Source organism: Alternaria arborescens (genome assembly GCF_004154835.1).
Source record: "Alternaria arborescens strain FERA 675 chromosome Unknown contig_3, whole genome shotgun sequence".
Taxonomy (NCBI): domain Eukaryota; kingdom Fungi; phylum Ascomycota; class Dothideomycetes; order Pleosporales; family Pleosporaceae; genus Alternaria; species Alternaria arborescens.
This window is the reverse complement of record NW_021167858.1, coordinates 386,945-402,575: the sequence shown is the minus strand read 5'-3', so window position 1 is coordinate 402,575 and position 15,631 is coordinate 386,945. Positions and strand designations below refer to the sequence as shown.

The 15,631-nt window shown below is 51.6% G+C and overlaps 9 protein-coding genes across 9 annotated transcripts; 2 read left to right on the top strand and 7 right to left on the bottom strand.

Annotated features, from left to right (window-relative positions):
• Positions 1 to 549: 549 nt before the first annotated feature.
• On the top strand, positions 550 to 1,635 carry AA0111_g1587 (hypothetical protein; the record flags this gene model as incomplete). Its single annotated transcript, XM_028647262.1, has 1 exon — positions 550 to 1,635. The coding sequence occupies one exon, from the start codon at positions 550 to 552 to the stop codon at positions 1,633 to 1,635; it is 1,086 nt and encodes a 361-aa protein (XP_028510719.1).
• Positions 1,636 to 2,055: 420 nt separating this feature from the next.
• Positions 2,056 to 2,934, bottom strand: AA0111_g1586 (40S ribosomal protein; the record flags this gene model as incomplete). The annotated part of the gene is made up of 4 exons (XM_028647261.1): positions 2,056 to 2,373; positions 2,452 to 2,635; positions 2,742 to 2,782; positions 2,833 to 2,934. 4 exons carry the CDS (start codon positions 2,932 to 2,934, stop codon positions 2,056 to 2,058), a joined length of 645 nt encoding a protein of 214 aa, XP_028510718.1.
• Positions 2,935 to 3,548: 614 nt separating this feature from the next.
• On the bottom strand, positions 3,549 to 5,675 carry AA0111_g1585 (hypothetical protein; the record flags this gene model as incomplete). The annotated part of the gene is made up of 2 exons (XM_028647260.1): positions 3,549 to 5,060; positions 5,112 to 5,675. The coding sequence occupies 2 exons, from the start codon at positions 5,673 to 5,675 to the stop codon at positions 3,549 to 3,551; spliced, it is 2,076 nt and encodes a 691-aa protein (XP_028510710.1).
• Positions 5,676 to 6,280: 605 nt separating this feature from the next.
• Positions 6,281 to 6,725, bottom strand: AA0111_g1584 (hypothetical protein; the record flags this gene model as incomplete). Its single annotated transcript, XM_028647259.1, has 3 exons — positions 6,281 to 6,417; positions 6,473 to 6,634; positions 6,692 to 6,725. 3 exons carry the CDS (start codon positions 6,723 to 6,725, stop codon positions 6,281 to 6,283), a joined length of 333 nt encoding a protein of 110 aa, XP_028510716.1.
• A 227-nt stretch (positions 6,726 to 6,952) lies between these two features.
• On the bottom strand, positions 6,953 to 7,590 carry AA0111_g1583 (hypothetical protein; the record flags this gene model as incomplete). The annotated part of the gene is made up of 2 exons (XM_028647258.1): positions 6,953 to 7,206; positions 7,272 to 7,590. 2 exons carry the CDS (start codon positions 7,588 to 7,590, stop codon positions 6,953 to 6,955), a joined length of 573 nt encoding a protein of 190 aa, XP_028510723.1.
• Positions 7,591 to 7,855: 265 nt separating this feature from the next.
• Positions 7,856 to 8,008, bottom strand: AA0111_g1582 (hypothetical protein; the record flags this gene model as incomplete). Its single annotated transcript, XM_028647257.1, has 1 exon — positions 7,856 to 8,008. One exon carries the CDS (start codon positions 8,006 to 8,008, stop codon positions 7,856 to 7,858), a length of 153 nt encoding a protein of 50 aa, XP_028510722.1.
• Positions 8,009 to 9,227: 1,219 nt separating this feature from the next.
• Positions 9,228 to 11,206, bottom strand: AA0111_g1581 (hypothetical protein; the record flags this gene model as incomplete). The annotated part of the gene is made up of 3 exons (XM_028647256.1): positions 9,228 to 9,862; positions 9,916 to 10,863; positions 10,921 to 11,206. 3 exons carry the CDS (start codon positions 11,204 to 11,206, stop codon positions 9,228 to 9,230), a joined length of 1,869 nt encoding a protein of 622 aa, XP_028510721.1.
• Positions 11,207 to 11,906: 700 nt separating this feature from the next.
• AA0111_g1580 (Glucan 1,4-alpha-maltohexaosidase) lies at positions 11,907 to 13,496 on the bottom strand (the record flags this gene model as incomplete). The annotated part of the gene is made up of 2 exons (XM_028647255.1): positions 11,907 to 13,426; positions 13,484 to 13,496. The coding sequence occupies 2 exons, from the start codon at positions 13,494 to 13,496 to the stop codon at positions 11,907 to 11,909; spliced, it is 1,533 nt and encodes a 510-aa protein (XP_028510720.1).
• Positions 13,497 to 14,274: 778 nt separating this feature from the next.
• Positions 14,275 to 15,601, top strand: AA0111_g1579 (hypothetical protein; the record flags this gene model as incomplete). The annotated part of the gene is made up of 3 exons (XM_028647253.1): positions 14,275 to 14,709; positions 14,896 to 15,428; positions 15,493 to 15,601. 3 exons carry the CDS (start codon positions 14,275 to 14,277, stop codon positions 15,599 to 15,601), a joined length of 1,077 nt encoding a protein of 358 aa, XP_028510536.1.
• Positions 15,602 to 15,631: the final 30 nt, after the last annotated feature.

Sequence of the window (15,631 nt, the reverse complement as noted above, 5' to 3'; positions counted from 1 at the left end):
GCTTGATAGTTGACCCACACCTTACGTGCGTAGGTTAAATAATGCGCATTTCGCAAGATACTCCCTATGGAGATGCCTAAGCTTAGCAGCTATGCTTGGTCATTGCGTTGTTGACTTTCTCTGCTGGAAGATCAGAAAGGCTGTATGAATATTATGGAAAAGAGAATAAGCAAGATATGCAAGATAGTCATGAAGAGATTCCAAGCGACACTTCAGGCGGAGAGATGCCTGATCGCCGAAGATGTAAGCTAGCACCAACGCAGCACTAGCCCTCAGCCCTATGGCGGGCTTTGGCAGTTGCATCATCAATTTGGACTCAAGATTGTCTTTGGCACGAATCACATCTTCGACGCCACAACCACCATTGTCATTGCACAACCCGCGGCCAGTCCAAAGATTTCAGAAGTCACTCCGCCTTTACATGGACCGTTAGCGGCTGTCAACTACTGCCGAACGGCCACTGCGCGCGGAAAACCCCACTCCGATCTCTCAACCAAACACTTGCTCGACTCACAAACCTCGTCTAAACAAGCACAACCGTCCGCCAACATGGGAGCCATAATCTCTCTTCCTTTCACAATTCTTAACCTCCTCCTGCCATTCACGCGATCTGGCACACCTCTGTCGCAAGATCTCTTACATACAGCAGTCCTCTGCGGCACATTATATTTTGCCCCACAAATAGGCGAATGGTACAATGCGCAACGGCAAGCAGCAGAGGCAGGGTCAGGCCAAAGGGAAGACAATGGGGATGCGAATCGCGCAGTTGAGCCAGCCATCAGAAATCAAGAAGATGCACCAGAACAAGAACAGGGCGAGCAACTCCCCCTAGACGAACGTCTGGTCCTGCAAGACGACGGCACAGAAGCCGCGCGACCACCTCGAGCACCCACACCACCGCCTCACCAGGCCCACGTTGAAGACCTTCCTGAACTTCACCATCCTCAGCGACACAACCACGAAGAACGAGAAGTCCAACTACCCGACGATGCTTTCGCCCCGGGTCCCGCAAACCCCCCACCACAACAGAACGCGAACCGCCCACCCCCAACCCAACGAGTAGTCGGCACCAAGCAAGCCAAATCGCTTGCCCGAAAGGACCAACAGCGCGCATACAATGAGTGGCTCCGCTCCGAAGCTGAAATGCGGCGCCTACAAGAAGCCGAAGGCCGCGAGGAACGCGAGGCAGCTTCTGCAGCAGAAAAGGCTCGGCGAGCAGCCGTAGAAGAAGAAATTCGGGAAAGAGCGAGGCAAGAACGGGAGGAACGAAAAGCAGAGGAGAAGAGGGAGGCCGAGCTGGAGGCTGCGAGAAGGGAACGGGTAGTTGCATTTGTGAGAGAGAAGATGAGGCAGAAGGGCGCCGTGGATCTTGTGGATGCGGCGTGGAATGAGGGCAAGGACAGGCTCTGGGTTGAAAGATTGATCAAAGCAAGCGGGCTTATGCAGCAACTGCAGAAGGAAGGGGGGCATGTCATGATTACAGGGCAAGATTGGCTTGTCAGGATCGATGGCGATATCATGGAGAGAGCGTATGCGGAGGCCGAGCAACTTGGGGAGAAAAGTGGCGGTAAAGTCAGCTTCGAAGAGTTTGGAGGGATAGTAGAGAGGGCGGTCTTGGGCGGGGCGGCCGCTTAGACATGTACCTAACGTTGAGCACGATATACACGTAGTAAGTGTAGACATAAGATACCCATAGATGATTTTGAATAATACACTCGAGTCTATCAACATGGCATGCACGGCGGGCGCCATGGCGCTGCCAATGGAGTGAATCTTCGCTGCTGTCGAGTCGCCTTCCAACAGCGAATCTGGTCTCTTCCAGCCAGTCTGTGACCATCAACATCACCTCGCACGCAACAACGGCTCATCTGAACGTGGTATCGTATTGTCCATTTTTGTCATGCAACCATGAAAGAGGTCTTATTCGCCTAGGAAAGCCATGCCATGCCATGCATAAGATCCCTCATCCCGTCCGATCAAAATACGACCAGAACAGCCATTCGAAAGAACTCCTCCCAGAGACACCATGCACACCCATACAAAGAACGCACGCCTTTATCGGTTGGACTTGGCGACACGCTCGAGCTCATCCTTCTTCTTGATGGCGTACGAGTTGCTGCTTCCCTTGGCAGCGTTGATCAGCTCCTCAGCAAGGCACTCGGCAATGCTCTTGACGTTGCGGAAAGAGGCCTCACGGGCACCGATGGTGAGGAGGGAGATACCCTGGTTGACACGGCGGAGGGGAGAAACATCGACGGCCTGGCGACGGACGGTACCGGCGGAACCGATACGGGTGGAGTCTTCACGGGGACCGCAGTTGACGATGGCATCGACGGCGACCTGGATGGGGTTCTGGTCGGTCATGATGTGGATCTACGATTGTCAGCCATCTCCTTGGGGGCATTGCATGCCACTTTCGCTATTCGAAAATCTGGCGGGTCATAGACGTACGATCTCGAAAGCGTGAGCAACGATACGGACAGCCATGAGCTTCTTTCCGTTGTTGCGGCCGTTCATCATGAGCGAGTTGGTGAGACGCTCAATGATGGGGCACTGGGCCTTCCTGAACCGCTTGACGGCATATCGGCCGGCGGAGTGTGAGATGTAGACAGGTGAGCGGATCTGGATGTAGTCGCTGCGGCTTCAGTTAGCCGAAGGTCTCGCAGCGCAATACAAAGTATCCAATGCCACCATTGTCCCTTTATATAGGTATGCGGCGCGATATCGTGGGGGAAACGTACGTCAATGAGATGTCGCGGACCTCGACCTCCTCGTAGGACCACTGCGAGCTGTTAGTTTTGTGCGTGTGAGCGGAAATCGCAATGCGCCTGCCTTGTTGAACAGCTTAACGCTGCCCTGCTCGTCGGTGACATCCTTGGGAAGGATGTTGATACCGGTGGGGTTCTCGACCTCGATTTCTCCGTTGTCAGACATGATTGCGGTTGTCGGTGTGGGAGGGAGAGAGAGGGATGGGCGTCAAAGTTCGTAGTCGCTGTCGATGAATACTGAAGTCAGTCCTTGGACTGGTGGGCATCGAATTTCGAGCTCGCTTGGTCCGCCAATGGTGCGCTAGTGGGGCTTGGCAGCATTGCACGCGTGCCGACCATCTCCTCCTCCACAGCTCCCGGTGCAAGGAACATCACTCTTTAGATTCATTGTCATGTTCAGGCCGTGCAGGAATATGCTCACAATCAAGTTGACAGTTCTCGCCGCCACAACGTCTGCATACTTTCCACAACCAGTACATTAAAAACCTTGAATGCTAAGAGCGGAAGATGACCATACTGAATTACAATGTCATAAGAACTAGCAAAAAGCACAACTGTGGTATATAACGCAGTCACTGCTCGTCCGAAGTCAACCGTGCATGAATGCAACCCAGACGCCAGGTAAAATTCAAAATGCAGCAAGAGCCTCCAACGCCATGCAATGCCGCTAAGCGCAAGGTAAAGTCGCAACAGGGAAAATCAATGGTATCACGACTCTCGCGGCGCTCTCGTCAGCATAGCAGCCACCAGTCACTCTCTGAAACCTCCACTCTGGATTGCTCATCTCAGCTTCCGCGATACACTGCGGACGCGGGTCACAGGTGCGCTGATGTCTCTACGATCCTTCGCGCCCTCGACCATCTGCTTCATTGGCGTTCCATGACCAGCGGCCATGCTTCTAGCACGTCCCCTGCGTTCACGAATGGCTGCGAGGGCGGCTTCACGGTCGATGCCTAGCTTGTTGAGTGACAGTTCACCTAAGACAGGTGTCTGTGTATTAGCCGCAGCATGTGCGACGGTCGAAGGAGTCATAGGCCCTCGGCCCGGCTTGAATGCTGGAGTGGCAGGAGAGAAGTGAAGAGGGATGGTGGTGGTGGTGGTGATTGTGCGAGTAAGATAGGGTGTTGCTGGACCGGTAGGCTCCCGGTCTGGCGTCGGCGGTGACATGTCCTCATCTTCACTGTCATCCACGGCGTCTTCATGGATACTGATGTCTACAGCCTTGCTCTCCCTACGAGCAGGAAGGACAAAGTCTACCCTAGACGCTGGACGAGACTGTGGTAGAGACACTTCAGTAGGAATGACTGAGTTGCGCATGTGTGCCACCGATGGAGGTGCATCAATCATCTCCATCGTAGGCGATGGTTCTGCAGGTGTTGCCAAGTCTGTTGATGGGCGTGACTTCATCGGGGAGGGGACAGAGCGGAAGGTTCCTGTGTCAGGAGAGAAGGCGACAACGGTCTCTGGTTCCTCGGCCTCTGTCTTGACTGCGACGTCCTCTGGCGGTGTGATGGGTCGCTCGTTTTCAACAGACTCTTGCTTGATCGCTACGTCTTCCATGACCTCGTCTCCGTGGTTGCTAGGCGGAGGTGTGGAGATGGGTAGCGAGACCTTGATGCGCTGCATCTCATCTTCCAGAGAATTATCGTGGATGTATTGCTTTCCACTGTTCTCAGCAATGCGGCAAGAACAGCATTGGAACTGGCATTCCATCTTCATGAAGTCAATCTGTTCCTCCGCGCGCTCTCGGGCACGCCTCTCTGCTGCCAGCTCCTGCTGAACAAAGCGCAGATCAATTGCGTTCTTCTTTGGAGACACGTTTTCCTTATCGTCATCTTCACGCGAGAGGTTGCGTGGCTTGCGTGGTGATCGAACGGGTGATGCGAATTCGTCGGTCTCTTCTGCGTCGGCGGATGGGAGTGGGATTTGGCCTTCGGCAGCGATGCGCAAGACTTCCTCCTCTTTTAAGCTTGTCTTAAGAGCATCGCGTTCTCCTTCTACCAAGCCTAGCTTCTCTCTGAGTGTCTGCACTTCTTCGTTCAGTCGGTTGGAGACAGTCTCGATCTCAAGTTGCAGGTTGTACACGTCGTTCTTGTACTTGGCAGCTTCGTCGGTCTTGAACTTGACATCCGACTCGGCCCGCTGCAAGCTACGCTGAAGCCCCTGCATCTTAGACTGGAGCTGTGGTATCATGGCAGAAGTCCGTAGCTTCTCGTTGTTGGCTTCCATGAAGTCCTTCTTGGCGTGACGATATTTGCCTTCATAAACTTGGCTACGGCGCTCAGCTTCCACCTGGAACCCATTAGTAGCTGACATGGAGACACAAAAGTATGATAGACTTACCGCTCTGGCTCGATCACCCCTCCACTTCTCTTCATTTTCCTTGAAAATCTTCTCCCATTTCTTGATGGCAGCCTTGCTCGCCTCGCGCTCCTTCTCGTATCGTTCCTTGGTGATAGCCTCGCCGAGAGATCCACTCGCGTGTTCGAGTTCGTTCTTCAGCTCGTCGATGCGGATGTCGCGTCGGCTCATAGCCATTTCCTGTTCTCGTTCCTTCTTGGCATGTTCTTTTTCAATCTTGTTCAACTTCTCGGCATGTCGTATTCTCTCCTTGTCGAGGAGTTCTTTGAACCGCTTGCATGCTTCTCTTGGGTCCTTAACCTCGAGGTTCTCGAACATGCCGGTAAGTGCTGTAACGGAGACATCGGAGTCGGTCCGGCGGTGTGTGTGTCGTAGCGGCGAGTGAGGACGGAGGTTTGGCGTAGATGGCGCCAGGACCGGGGACGATCCTCTGGAGTCGCCAAAGGGAGATCTTGAGCCTGCACCTCGGTCGGGGCTGGCGGGAAAGATGGGCATCCCAGGCGAGAAGGGAGCCTTGTTGGGCGAGAGGGGAGGAGGGGGATCCATTGGGACCGGGGATTCTTTGAGGCGCGCCAACTTGACGGTTGGGGAGGGTTATGTATGTTGTCGAGGGGTAGCACTTGCTATGAGTCTGGTTTGGACTTTGGTAGTCTAAGGAAGTTGTGCAGCACGTCTATGTAATGTGCGATGGTGCGAGCTCAGACGATAAATGTAAATAGCGCTAGCCAACAACGCGACGCCACTTCCCTGCACCATGGCAACCCGCACGGACCCATCTGATCCGCGAACCCCACGTCATATTGTTTGACCGTTTCGACAAGCTGGGGGTGGCCCCTGTGATGTAAAAACGGTCAAATGCTACATGTGAGGAGGCGCGTTTTACTGGCAACGCGAGACGTTATTTCGGAGGCAGTCACTTTGCTATATCCTACAACACGTGCATCTCACCTACAATGTACACAAACTGACCGTCTTCGTGAAATACAATCGGGAAAGCGAGTGTGAGTGTATTGAGTAGGCTTCCTTAAGACCATGACAAACCCCGTCAACCATAACATTACCTCGATAGCAATATGGAAAACAAATGAAACACCGCGAACGCTCTTCTCCTACACCTATTGCAGCTCCTGCCGTCGCTCCCCATCTTCGTGTTAGATGCTCATGTAAGCAACTCCGTTTGGTGCTATGCCATATTCTCCCGTCGATTGAGCAGGCGTAGCAACCACATCCGGGGTTGTGGGTAATGGCACGGCGCTAGTGATCATGGTACCAGGTGTAGCTGAAGAACCTGAAGTGAAGTTAGCATACAAGCTATTCTGGACGAAAGCAACCAGATCACACACTGGGTAGCACAGCGCTAGTTGGAGATGGTGTCTGTGCAGCGTTGGATGAAGTGTGCTGAATATTCATGGTTCCTAGTACCGACGAAAGAGGCGAGCTGGGAGCGTAGACTTCTACTGTAGAGCTTCCCGCCGGAGTAGAAGTTGCAAGGTAAACGGCAAAGTCTGTGCGATGTCAGATGTGCTGGGTCATATCTATGCCTGGTGCATGGGTTGACGAACCCAATGTATTGGAGATGTAGATACTGCTTTTCATTGCATAAGTCGTGGCGTTACTATGCGGCATGTACCCTGTTCCATGAACCGGTGATCTAGTATATCCTATCGAGAATGGAATGTAGGCTGTTGGTGTCGTACCTGTTGCATACGTATTGTACGATACTTGTGCTCCTTGGAGAGTGAGCGAAGCAGTAGGATAGGGCGCTACCGATACAGTCGCATAGTTGGAGGGATACGGTATAGGGGTGTCTGCAGAGACGTCAGTCAGTCATCCATATACAAAGGAAGCTTGTCACGAAGATCGGGAAGAGCAATGAACGAGACGACAGTCATACTGAAAGTGCTTGAAACGGCAGGGCCATGTCCCCCAACATGGGATACAATGATGCTTGTAATAGGTGTTGTAGAAGAATACCCTGATATAGCCGGGATCTCTGAAGGTGGTACGGTCGGTTCAGTGGGGCGAATCATGGTACTGCCCAACACGATCGGGCTCGGCAAAGGGTTTGTAGGATAGCCTGTCATCATGTTAGCTATCGAAAGTTGACGTTATCATGGCTCCCTTGACCATATATCGTGCTACCATCGCTTATAGGATGATGCCCGGTTTGCAAGGCGAGTGACGCGATGCTCGAGCCAGCGACTGTCACTGTTGCAGTCGAAGAAGTGGCACACGGCGTATTCGAAGTCTCGAGACCTATAACAGATGAACTGGCCATGGTTATCGGATAAAAATATCCAGTACCATGGCTCTCTGAAGGGTAGTAGTTTTGGTCACCACCTTTGTAGGCATCTGACGCAGGGACTGAATCATGATGGCCTCTAGGAATGACGAGAGCGGATGTGAAAGCGCTGGTGAGCACAACTCCAAGGAGTGACGTCTTAGAGAACCAAAGTTCCATGGCGTAGATCGTGCTGCGGTGACTATTGGATCTGGGCTGAGTGATGGAAATGTGTTTTGATCAGAGAATGAAGGACATGCAGGAGTTGCTCGAGATTAGACTCGGACATTGAGTGCCATACATATACCTCTGTAGACTGGAGGGCGTCGAGACGCCTCATTGTACAGTCGCGCCGGAATCCGCAAACTTGTAACATTAGACCCATTCGTCCCTACACCATCCCCCTGTATGATTGGCTAGCGGAAGGATCGTTCTGTGGCAACGTTCACTCCCATAGCATCGTGAAGGAGGCGTACTTATAACCGCCCCAAATCGGGTCCGGTTGGTCACACAGGGACTGAGGCACAGGTTTGAAATTGTACTGGTGGCCCCAAACAAAGACCATGAATGCGACCATGATGGTGGCGTGTAGGAACATACTCGTTTTCGACGTAAGGGGTGATTCTGAAGTACCTTAGGTATCTGATTGGGGGTTTGGATTGAGTCAAAAGTTGTCAGGCGCCACTATTGTGCATGTAACAACTAATCTGGTCTGATGGAGCAAGATGGATTGATGCACATGAGCCTGCTCGATTGCACTTGGTTATTGCCCTTTCTGGGGTTTGAGGGGCTTTTTTGTGTCAAGCCAGGCCTCTCCAGTATCTCAGCTTCCTTCGGAACCAAGAGCATTTCTCGAATGTGTCTTGAGTCCTTCTGGGGGCAGAACATGCCATAACCAGAGGAGTCTCGCTGGAGCCAGACCTACTTACTACATGCAAGCCTCCTCTAAATGTTAGCGGCATTCAATAAAACAAGAGGAAATGTAATCTTGCTTCGATGTCAAGTCTTTTTCAAATTGCTCTTCTTTCAGCGAAGTGGTATACGTGTAGATTGCGGCGTCCTTGTGTACCTTGCTACTCTTGAACCCATGCCCGGCACTCACCGCAGCACGTCATGAGGCAAGGGAACTTGACCCATCTAGAGCAAATGATTACGCGTACTTTCTGGAGCCTGCGAACAGCCATGACAGCGTCGATGTCATTGCTGACAGTGGTAGGAGAACGTCGGATGATCTGGAAGGTGGTCGGTCACCGAAAGCTGTAGAAGAGTGGGGCCGCAGAGCCCCACACTGGCGCAAAGATGGATGGATGTATTCTGAGCGGCTCTGCCTTGCGAAGATGCAATATTCAACTTCATACCTAATTCCTCATATTCTGAGCATCAAACTTGATTTGGCAATTATTTCCTCAATTTGAACTAGATACAGTCTTGTTATAGAAATGACCACAGAAAACAGAAATATCTCGCAACTTCTACAGATTGCAATCTAGTCTGCATGGTTTCGCAGTCCGTCGCTGAACAAACAACAAGATACATGATAATCCGAAAACTCCATGCGCGCAACGCTCGCTCGAAGGTGACTATTAGTGATAATGACAATCTGCTGATGATGGGCTGGAACATGCTGTGATAACTTGAAAATAGCCGCTTGCAAGACATTGGTAACTTTTGGAAATAGCGTGAAAGAGAAAAGACGGAAGCGTCATCCGATGATGGCCGTGCCTGGATCGTACTCGTAACAAGGGTATCGAAGTAGTCTAATCGTTTTCGACCAAGGAAACTGGAGAAAATAAGGGGGCTGTGTCACATCATGGTTGTCAGACCTCCCATGGCTGTCGCTGACGGTTGACTGTGCCATAGGACCTTGGCTCGTCTTCCTCAAGAAGACTCTCCATGATGGATCCGACATCAGTGTTGGTAACTGTGATTGCATCTTCCTCGTCCAGCCTCTTCCGCATACGGTAAACCTGTACCGTAACATAAGTGACAAGCGACGTGCCGACGACGAACGCCGCACCAGCCAGAAAGATGTTTACTGGAATGGGATTACCATGGAAAGTGCCTTTCGTCAAGGCGTCAATTGCAGTCTGCGACAGATTGACCAACCCAGACGTGCAGATGATAGTTCCGTACACACGTCCAAAAGTAGCGAAACCAAAGACCTTGGTCGCGTAGTCCGACATGGCTGAGTAGTAGAGCGGACGCAGGAAGACGAACAGGATAACGTTGACATATCCGGCCCAAAGTGCACAAATGGAACCGATGATGCCGATAGCGGAGGTCATGAAGACAATGATAAGGAGGACGCCGGGCGTGCTGACGTTGTCGAGTAGAGCACCAAGGAATGGGGTAGCGATAACTCCAGCGAGGGGCAAAGCAACGTCGAAGAAATCGTTGACCTTTTCGGCTAACTTTACAGACCCAAGCATGTAGGTGTACTGTTCACGGATAGCTTTTCATGGTGTCAGCATCTGTTCTCCATCGTAGTCCAAGGAGTCTACTTACTTGCGATTTGATAATTCATACGCACCATCTGAATGACAGTCAACAGGGTGAGCAGTATGAACCAGGGCGTCAGCATCTGATCTTTGGCAGACTTGTTGTGCAAGGCACCCCAGACGCCGGAGTTTTCGAGCCTTTGCTCCGCCTTCTCCTCGCGAATCTTACGTGCTGCTTCGTTGCCGACCAGCTCGTCGAGTTTGCTCAATCGCTCCTTACGACGCGTACTACGGGCTTTTCTTCGCTTCCACATCTCGTTGTCAGGAAGCTCGTCGTCGGAAGAATGGACATCTCGCATAGCATCTTCAGCCCTCTGGATCTTCATTTCAAGCTGCGCCTCAGTTTTGTAGTTCTCGGTCGGTAAGAAGGTCAGTTGCGCGATGACGATTGCTGCCGGGACGACGAGATAGACTAGAAAGAAGGTCTGAGGCTTGAAGTTCCTGTCGCTAGCATCGTAGATAAGCCTGTAGAAGAGGAAAACTGCTGCCGATGCATCGAATGCGCCGGTGACAAGCGCGACGATGCTACCCGCATACTTGGGGAAGGCGTTAGCAATCTGGAAAGAAGGCAGGAAGACAAATGTGCCTCCGAGGGCGAGGAAGAAGTTTCCAATTGTATATCCGTCAAAATGCTCGATCTGAAAAGCGAGACTCATTAGGATACTTCCAACCGCAAGACAGAAAGAACCGAGAAGGAAGCAAAGCTTGGGCCCATAGCGATCAAGCAAGGTGCCGACTGGTAAAGCAGAAACATTTGCCGTCGTTGACGCGAGCGAAAAGAAGAAGTTCAATCGGAGATCTTGCTCGAAGCAAACTTCAACATCGGCATCCACCTCTTCGGGTGTGCACAAATTTCTGAAAACGCCTTCCTTGATAAGAATCGGCTTCAAAGCTGCAAATCCGAAGACGATACCGCTAGCGAACCAACACGCGAGAACCGTTGCGATGACCTGTGCTGCAACCGAGCGTTAGTGATTGGGAACCGATTGTGGTAGAATGCTGCCAAACTTACCAATACGTTTGCCTGTCGGCACCTTGTACGGCGTCAAGCCTCCAGGTTCCTCACCTGCCACGGGCTCATCAGGGTGCGGTATTACATCGTAACTAATAACCCTCCTCACACTCTTTCCCGGGGCGCTCAAGAAGCCAGCTCCCGATATCGCGCTCTCAAGAGAAAGCCGACGTTCCGCAGCATCCTGTCGGCTAAGCTGGCGGTCGACAGGCGGTAAGAACAAATCTACCAACGCCTCCTCGCGATCAGTGCCCTCTTGCTGTGTAACATGCTGAATCAGCGACATGGGAGGTCTGCAATTGGGCGCTCGTTGTTCAAACGCAGAGCAGAATAGGTGTCTTAGAAAGAGAATCAAAGGGGTCGTGAAGGGTTCGGCTCGTCGAGGGCGACAGAAGCTAGAAAAGCGGGAGGGCGGAGTTAAATTGATGCGCGCCCTGACACGAGACCCACGATCTAGACATAGCGATCGCGGGGGTCACATGGTCACATGCGACACGCTCTCGGCTTCATGGAGCCGTTAAACATGTTGTGTAAACGTCAGTAAACGCTCTGCAACCACGACAGTCGAGTACACTGCAGAGCGGGTACGCTGCATGTTCGCTTACTAGAGAAACGCCGCGAAACGTCTAAAATGGTCGGTGTTGTTGCGATTGATTGGTCGTGCCGCGGTACTAAGTCGGCAACGAAATCGCCGATCTCCCCATCCACTTTCCTGCAGGTTCCATGAGTTGCAACCTTGGAACCCGGCGCACAGGGTTTCGATAAGGAAAAAGCAAGTAATTCGACTTCTAAGATGTTTCACCGCAACTTCGACAGATAAATCTGTCATCACTGGCATGTCAACTCCCCAGGTTTTGCCTAACAATCGAGGCTTACCCTGAGGGCACCTAGGTATACAATACAATTCGTCTCATTGCCAACTGAAGGAAAAAAACAATTTAAATTCTCCGGGCGTATTATCGCAAGCCTTGATTTGTCGTCTATATCTATTCTTTGTGGTATACATTCGCATCGAAGTTTGTGGGAAACCGGTCCCGTCCTTCAGCATCGCTCCGTACCCAAACCGCAACGCTGGTGCCGGGACACTTGAACAGCCCGTACCCCTCGCTGTCGATCTCGACCTCGCCTTCCTCCCACCCAAGAATATCAGTCCACTTCTCACCAGCATGCATCTCGCCAACAGCCATCTTGATCTCCCCAGGACCTGCGTTACTCATCACACACGCTAGACCCGCTTTCTTGTCCCATGTTCCACGGCGCACAAATCCGATGCAGTTGGCTTCGTTGAAATAATCTTCTTGAGTTCCGTACGCGAAGAGCTTTCGTGCGAGGATAAGATCGGCGAGCTTTCCGCCGCATGAAGCGGGGGTCTCATGTGGTTCAGAGAGTCCGTAGAGGTCGCCATAGAAAGGACACGGGTAACCCTCCTGCCTCAGCAGAATGAGAGCATAGGCAAGAGGCTTGAAGAAACCCTCGATCTTGGTCTCCATGACTTGACCTGGCTGTGTATCGTGGTTTGTTACGACTGTAACAGCATCCATGGGTCGCATTTGAACGAGTGTGTTATCATAGACCTTTCTAAGGTCTCCCGACTCGGTGGTGGAGATCGACCCAAAGTTGTTCAAGAGAGGCGAGTCGTAAAGAGCGAACTCGTGGTTCATGCCTTCAAGCCAGTCGCTCATCTCTTTGACATCGCCTGACCAGAATTCACCGACCACAAAGATATCGTCTCCGCACTGTTCACGCAAGTTCTTGATCCACTCGTTGGTAAATCTCGAGCTGAAATGCTGGACAGCGTCCAACCGGAAGCCCTTCAAGCCGAGTTCTTTTGTGATCCACACTCCCCAGTTCTTTACATCTTCTTGAACCTCGGGGTGTGAGTAATCGACGTCGGCGAACATCATATAATCAGCATTGCCTTGCTCGTCGTCGACAGATTGAGACCAGCCTTTGTTATCGCCAAGAATCTTGTAGATGGCTTTCTTCTCGTTGGCTTGATCCCAGTCTGTGCCTGAGAAATGCTCCCAGTGGTATTTCATCTTGGAATACTGTTCGCCGCGGCCTGGGAAATCGAAGCCTAGCCAACCCTCAATCTCGTAAGCGTCAGAAGTCTCCTTGGTCCTGTCGTTTTGATCAACTTCAACAACGCGACACTTCTCCGTCCTATCGGCACCAGCTTTATGGTTCAGTACAGCATCCCAGTACAAGCCTACGCCGTGCTCTTTGGCGACCTTGGTGAGTTCGAGCAATTCGTCCTTGGTACCCCATTTGGTGCCTTTGGCGCCTTTCTGATCAAACTCGCCGAGGTCGTATAGATCGTAGATGTCGTAGCCAACGCCCTTGGGGTTGGCGGCTTTGCAGCCAGGGGGTAGCCAGATGTTGTCGATACCGATAGCTTTCAGCTTGGGAAGCTGCTCAGCCAGCCGTTTCCAGTGTTTGTGGTCGTCTGGGACATTCCATTCGAATCCTTGAAAAAGAGTACCATTCTCTGGTGTCGGCTTTTGTTCTGCAAAGCTGTTAGACTCGGGCGGCTAAGAACAAAGAAGAATTGGGCAAGACTAACCTTCGGAGCCCATGATGGATTGCCAAGAAATGTGTTTCAAGTTCTTGAATTTTCCCCTCTAAAGACTGCGGAGGATATGGGAGGCAAGTTTATTCTTCACAGGTGGTTGAGCGAGCAAAGTCTTCACTGGTACCATGGCCAAATATAAAGACAGCATTACTGCTGATAGCGCGTAACGAATCCTGCGTTGGTCGGAACTTAACAGGTTTGTCTATCATGTTCCCTGCGTTTGCGTTGGCAAGCGAGCTACGAAGTAAGGGCGCACGGGTGGTGAAAGGGTCTGGAAGCGGGTGGGGGCGACGCGGGGCGGCGCTGTTCCAGTTCAACAAAGTGCGCCGGTGACGTCAACTGGGGCTCAGCAATCACTCCGCGGCCTTGATACTGCGAAGGTCCATCGTTGAGATAGTAAACAGAAAAAGACAGACGATCGAATTATATCACGTGCACTCAAAAAAATCCCGAAGTCTACAATTGACGGCGTTAGTGGGATGCAAGATTCTGCAGGAAGATCGTCGCTGTTGTGACAGCCGGGCGAATGGCGCTAAGCTCATCAAGGTAAGACGCTCTTCAAATAGCGTATCCCAACTGCGTGATGCATCTTCATGATTGGTACACTACACACAATTCTACATTGTGAAAGCAGGTCTCATACTGAGGCACGGCAAGTTCACAAGTGTGTTCTCACCATTCTTTCCATGCCAAGCCGAAACGCTGTGTTGCTGCCTAATCGCGTACTTCTTACGACCTTCTCAGTAATTAACTCACGCTATACTGCCTCGCTGAGTTCTCCCATGGACAGAGCGCTTGGCAGTCAAGAAAAAGGGAAAGCGCGCACCGCATGCGCTGACTTCCACAACACCCTCAAGCGTAAGATTTCAACCTCACCACCCACATCAACATCAACAGACTCAACAGACTCATCTTCAAGGACGGAGCCGCGAGGAACTCGACGGAACTACGAGCAATACAACACTCGCCCCATCCCTGGTTCAGTAAAGAAACGTTTGCAAATGGATTTTAGCAGAGCTCCAAAGGGCGAACAGGCGTCCGCTCAAGACAAGAGCCAGCTGATCGTTCGCTTCTACGATCCTGATATCTACGCTAAGGATGCACTTGGCCGCAAGCTCCACCAGATACTAGAGTGGCCAGACCAGCGGCTAGAGTCTTCTCACAACTACATTCAGATGCTCTTTCCGCTGCCAGAAGGCTCTCCGTTCAATATGGAAGTAAGTTGCCCTCCGTGCAGGAAAAGACACCCTGCAAACATACACTTGTTATATTTTGCAATCATCGTAAGAGAAATTATAGTGAATCGGTTCTGGGGTACAGTTTCCAGTCTGAGAGTACACGGCGAAGAAAGAGCCCCTTCCGTGTGTCCATTTGAGTTGGGCAGCATGCTGACCTTGACACAGGCCCCAATCATCAATCTTGAAGTCATGCAGGCATTTCGTTCCCGGAGTGAGCTACGGCAGGAAGTAAGACGAAGTTTTGAGCGTATGCTTAGCTTCTATGGTTTCAAGGAGTCTAGCAAGTCGGAAGAAGAGTTGCAGAAAGAGAAAGATTCAGCCCCTGGGGCAGATAAATCAGTCGCCTCCACGTCTTCGTTCCCACCGGGTGCCCATACCAATATCTCCGCGTCCGAGCTGCTCCCATACTACATCGTTCGCGCACCTGGTTTCCGGAAGAAGTTTGCCAACTGGGCCGTTCAATTCGATCATAACCATCTTCGTATCACGCGTATCCTCCGCTCGCTACGTGTCTTGGATCTACAGAAAGAGTACAAGGCCTTTTTTGCTGCACTCGAATGCTCATACAATGACCCCATGACCAGCATTAGTGCCAAAAGCATGGGCTTCTGGAGGCTAGCTGTTGAAAGTCCCTTGCACTTGGCGCCTGACGGCAAAAAGTGCAAGTGGCTGACTGACTGGGAGGAGCAGCAAGAGAGGTAAGTCATGGACGCACAAAATGCATATGAGACATATACTGACTTAATACCTTCACTCTCATAGCATGAAACTGGTGGATGAAAAGAGACTGAGACATGAGCAGCACGGTACGCAGGAGACAGAGTCGATCAAGATCGACAACGACCTGAAGAAGTCTGATGATGACGTATAAGGCTTGGGTATAGTTTGAACGCTACTTTGG